Source organism: Urtica dioica, chromosome 9, assembly GCF_054948205.1.
Source record: "Urtica dioica subsp. dioica isolate 48M chromosome 9, U.dioica_male_clone48M_v1_H2, whole genome shotgun sequence".
NCBI lineage: Eukaryota > Viridiplantae > Streptophyta > Magnoliopsida > Rosales > Urticaceae > Urtica > Urtica dioica.
In genome coordinates, this window is record NC_142764.1 from 15,342,348 (window position 1) to 15,344,821 (window position 2,474).

The 2,474-nt window shown below is 45.5% G+C and overlaps 1 protein-coding gene across 1 annotated transcript; it reads right to left on the reverse strand.

Annotated features, from left to right (window-relative positions):
- Positions 1-343: 343 nt before the first annotated feature.
- Positions 344-1,761, reverse strand: LOC149385225 (uncharacterized). The gene is made up of 4 exons (XM_089626280.1): positions 826-1,761; positions 709-726; positions 557-654; positions 344-356 (listed from the first exon to the last, which is right to left on the reverse strand). The coding sequence occupies exons 1-4, from the start codon at positions 1,759-1,761 to the stop codon at positions 344-346; spliced, it is 1,065 nt and encodes a 354-aa protein (XP_089482406.1).
- Positions 1,762-2,474: the final 713 nt, after the last annotated feature.

A 2,474-nucleotide genomic window follows, 5' to 3' on the forward strand; every position in this document is an offset into this window, starting at 1 on the left:
CACCACTTAAAACCAAAACACACAACCTCCCAGTCCGCCGGTCTTGCACGTCTAAGAGCTCTGGGTGTTTGATCAAAAGTGTCGAGGCTGTTAAGGGAGAGCGCAAGGCTTTTATAGCAGCGGACAACCCTGGAAGATATCTCGGGTTTCCTTACCCGGCCTCAAGCGAATATCTCATAATAAAAACTCCATCAAAGCGAATATCATGCAATGAAGAACATCAGCGAAGGATATCCTGCAATGAAGGCTCCAGCGAGGCAGATATCATGTAATGAAGACAACAGCGAGGCAATAACTCAGCAATAAGTCACCAGCAAAGCAATCTGTTAAAACTGGAAACTTGTCAGAAATACTGTCTGCACACAGGAGGAAAGATGTCAAACCAGAAGTGAAAAAACATAACAGCCGACATCTTTCCATACCACTTGCACTAAAAAATAAAGCCAACAAAACAACGTATCAACAATCTCCCCCTTTGGCTATTTTTTAGGCAAGCACATCCAGGACCAGTTCTCATACAAGCGTCATGACCTGAGCAAGAGTCAAAATAAATGACCTTATGACGCATCTCCCCCTGATTGCCTCAAAAAGATACCAAAGGCAAGGACCACTCAACACAGAGGAAGGAACAACAGCCTGTAAAAGGGATGAGAACTAGAGAAACAGCATATCATTCATCAAACAGTACGAGAAAGCTGTCTTACAAACCAAACGAAACACATTAGTCTGAAACACATAGGAGCAGTAGCAAGAGATGTCTTGAAAAGAGAATATTACAGACCAGGATTTTTAAAGAGATAAAAAAAAAGACACGAATCAACCAACGATATCGTGATCACTCTCAGAGACATACTCATCATCTTCAGTTTCAGACTCTTCAGCGGCTTCAGAAACATGAGACCCAGCGGCTTGACCTGGCTGAGCAGAGCTCGGGGCAGTAAGGTCTTTGATAAGAGCTTCGCACTTGATTTTTATGGAGGAGAGATTCTCGATTGTCTTTCTCAGAGTCTCGACCTCTTCAACAAGTTCCTTCACTACCTTTCTCTGAACATCCTCTGTCATGGATTTCAAATGAACATTGCTCGCAGGGGCGTCAGATGTCTCATCGGAAGGTCTGACAAGATCTTGAGCATGTTTCGCTTCAAACAACTTGGGACTGAAGGTGAGGGCACTAGGACGTTTACCCACCACATCTGAACCTCTTAAGATATTCTTGTTTTGATCAAGCAGGATCCCGGTGATAAGAGAGGGGAAGCCAATGGGAAGCTTTACAGCAAAAGACTTGGCGTGCTTTGCCAAATGATCAAAAACAAAATCACCAAAGTCAAACGAGGAGCGTGTACCTATCTGGAAAATGAGACGAGTGAGATCTGCCGTGATGCTTGACCCATGAGAGGAGGGAGCCCAATTGGCGATGCCAATGCGATACAGCATGGAGTATTTGACAGTAAGCTCGGCAGATGGCAAGGTTCCCTTTGAAGGCCAGACCCTGGTCTCGTTTCCAGTGATTTCTTGCGCGATGATGTCCAGAGAAGGTACCCGATCAGCTGTGATGATCTTCCCACGACCCAAGAACTTGTTGATCACATCAGGAGAGATCTCAAAACAATGTCCTCTGACGAAGACTTTCCTGAACTCTGTGTCTTCTGGTGAATCAAAGGAGGAGGAGAGATTAACAATGAATTCTTTTACCAGCGCCGGATAGAACACCCCAATGTCAGTGACCGTCCTCAGCATCTCGGCGTCGTGAAGGAGTTCCATAATGGCATCAATTTTCAGCGCCTAAGTGGATAATTCCTTTTCAGGAAAAATGGCGCGATGGTACACATATCTCCACTTGAGAACACCATCTTCTTTGTGGAAGGAGACATTGTCCATGGGAGCAGCGGGGATATTCTTCGGCAGCTTTTGCCCTCCTACAGACCTCTTGTTTCCCAAACCAAGAGGGATAACAGATCCTTCTTCTTCAACCACCTGTTCCTCAACAACATGAGACAAGGGGGTCTGAGCGGACTTCTTTACGCGTTTCTTAATCATGCCCATCTTTTCCTTTTTCTTTTTCTTGCCCGGGATGGGGACGGCAGAAGTGCTTTCTTCTAGAGACTTCTTCTTCTTCCTCTTCTCTGACAGAAGAGTGGCTAAGCAGACCTCATCATCTATCTGAATCTTCTTCTTCAGAGAAGCGAGAATGTCTTCTCCAGCGTCCTGGACATGATCCCCCTTCCTCTTTTGCCCCAGAGAAGAAGTAGGCACATCTTTCGTGACATCTTTATTCAAGCCCATCATGCCTCTAATGGCATCCTCAGGAGTAGCCTCATGAACATGAGGAAGAGAATTCCTGTCCCTAGAACTATCAACCGGGATATTAGGAGCTTTAGGGTTACCTCGAACAATCTTGTGAGGACTCTCGATAGGGGATCCTCCAGACCTAACTTCTTCTTCGAGATCAGCTTTGTCTTGTCTCTTTTCTGAGG

Coding starts and splice junctions, on each gene's coding strand:
- LOC149385225 (XM_089626280.1), bottom strand. CDS start 1,761: ATGGAACTCCTTCACGACGCCGAGATGCTGAGGACGGTCACTGACATT.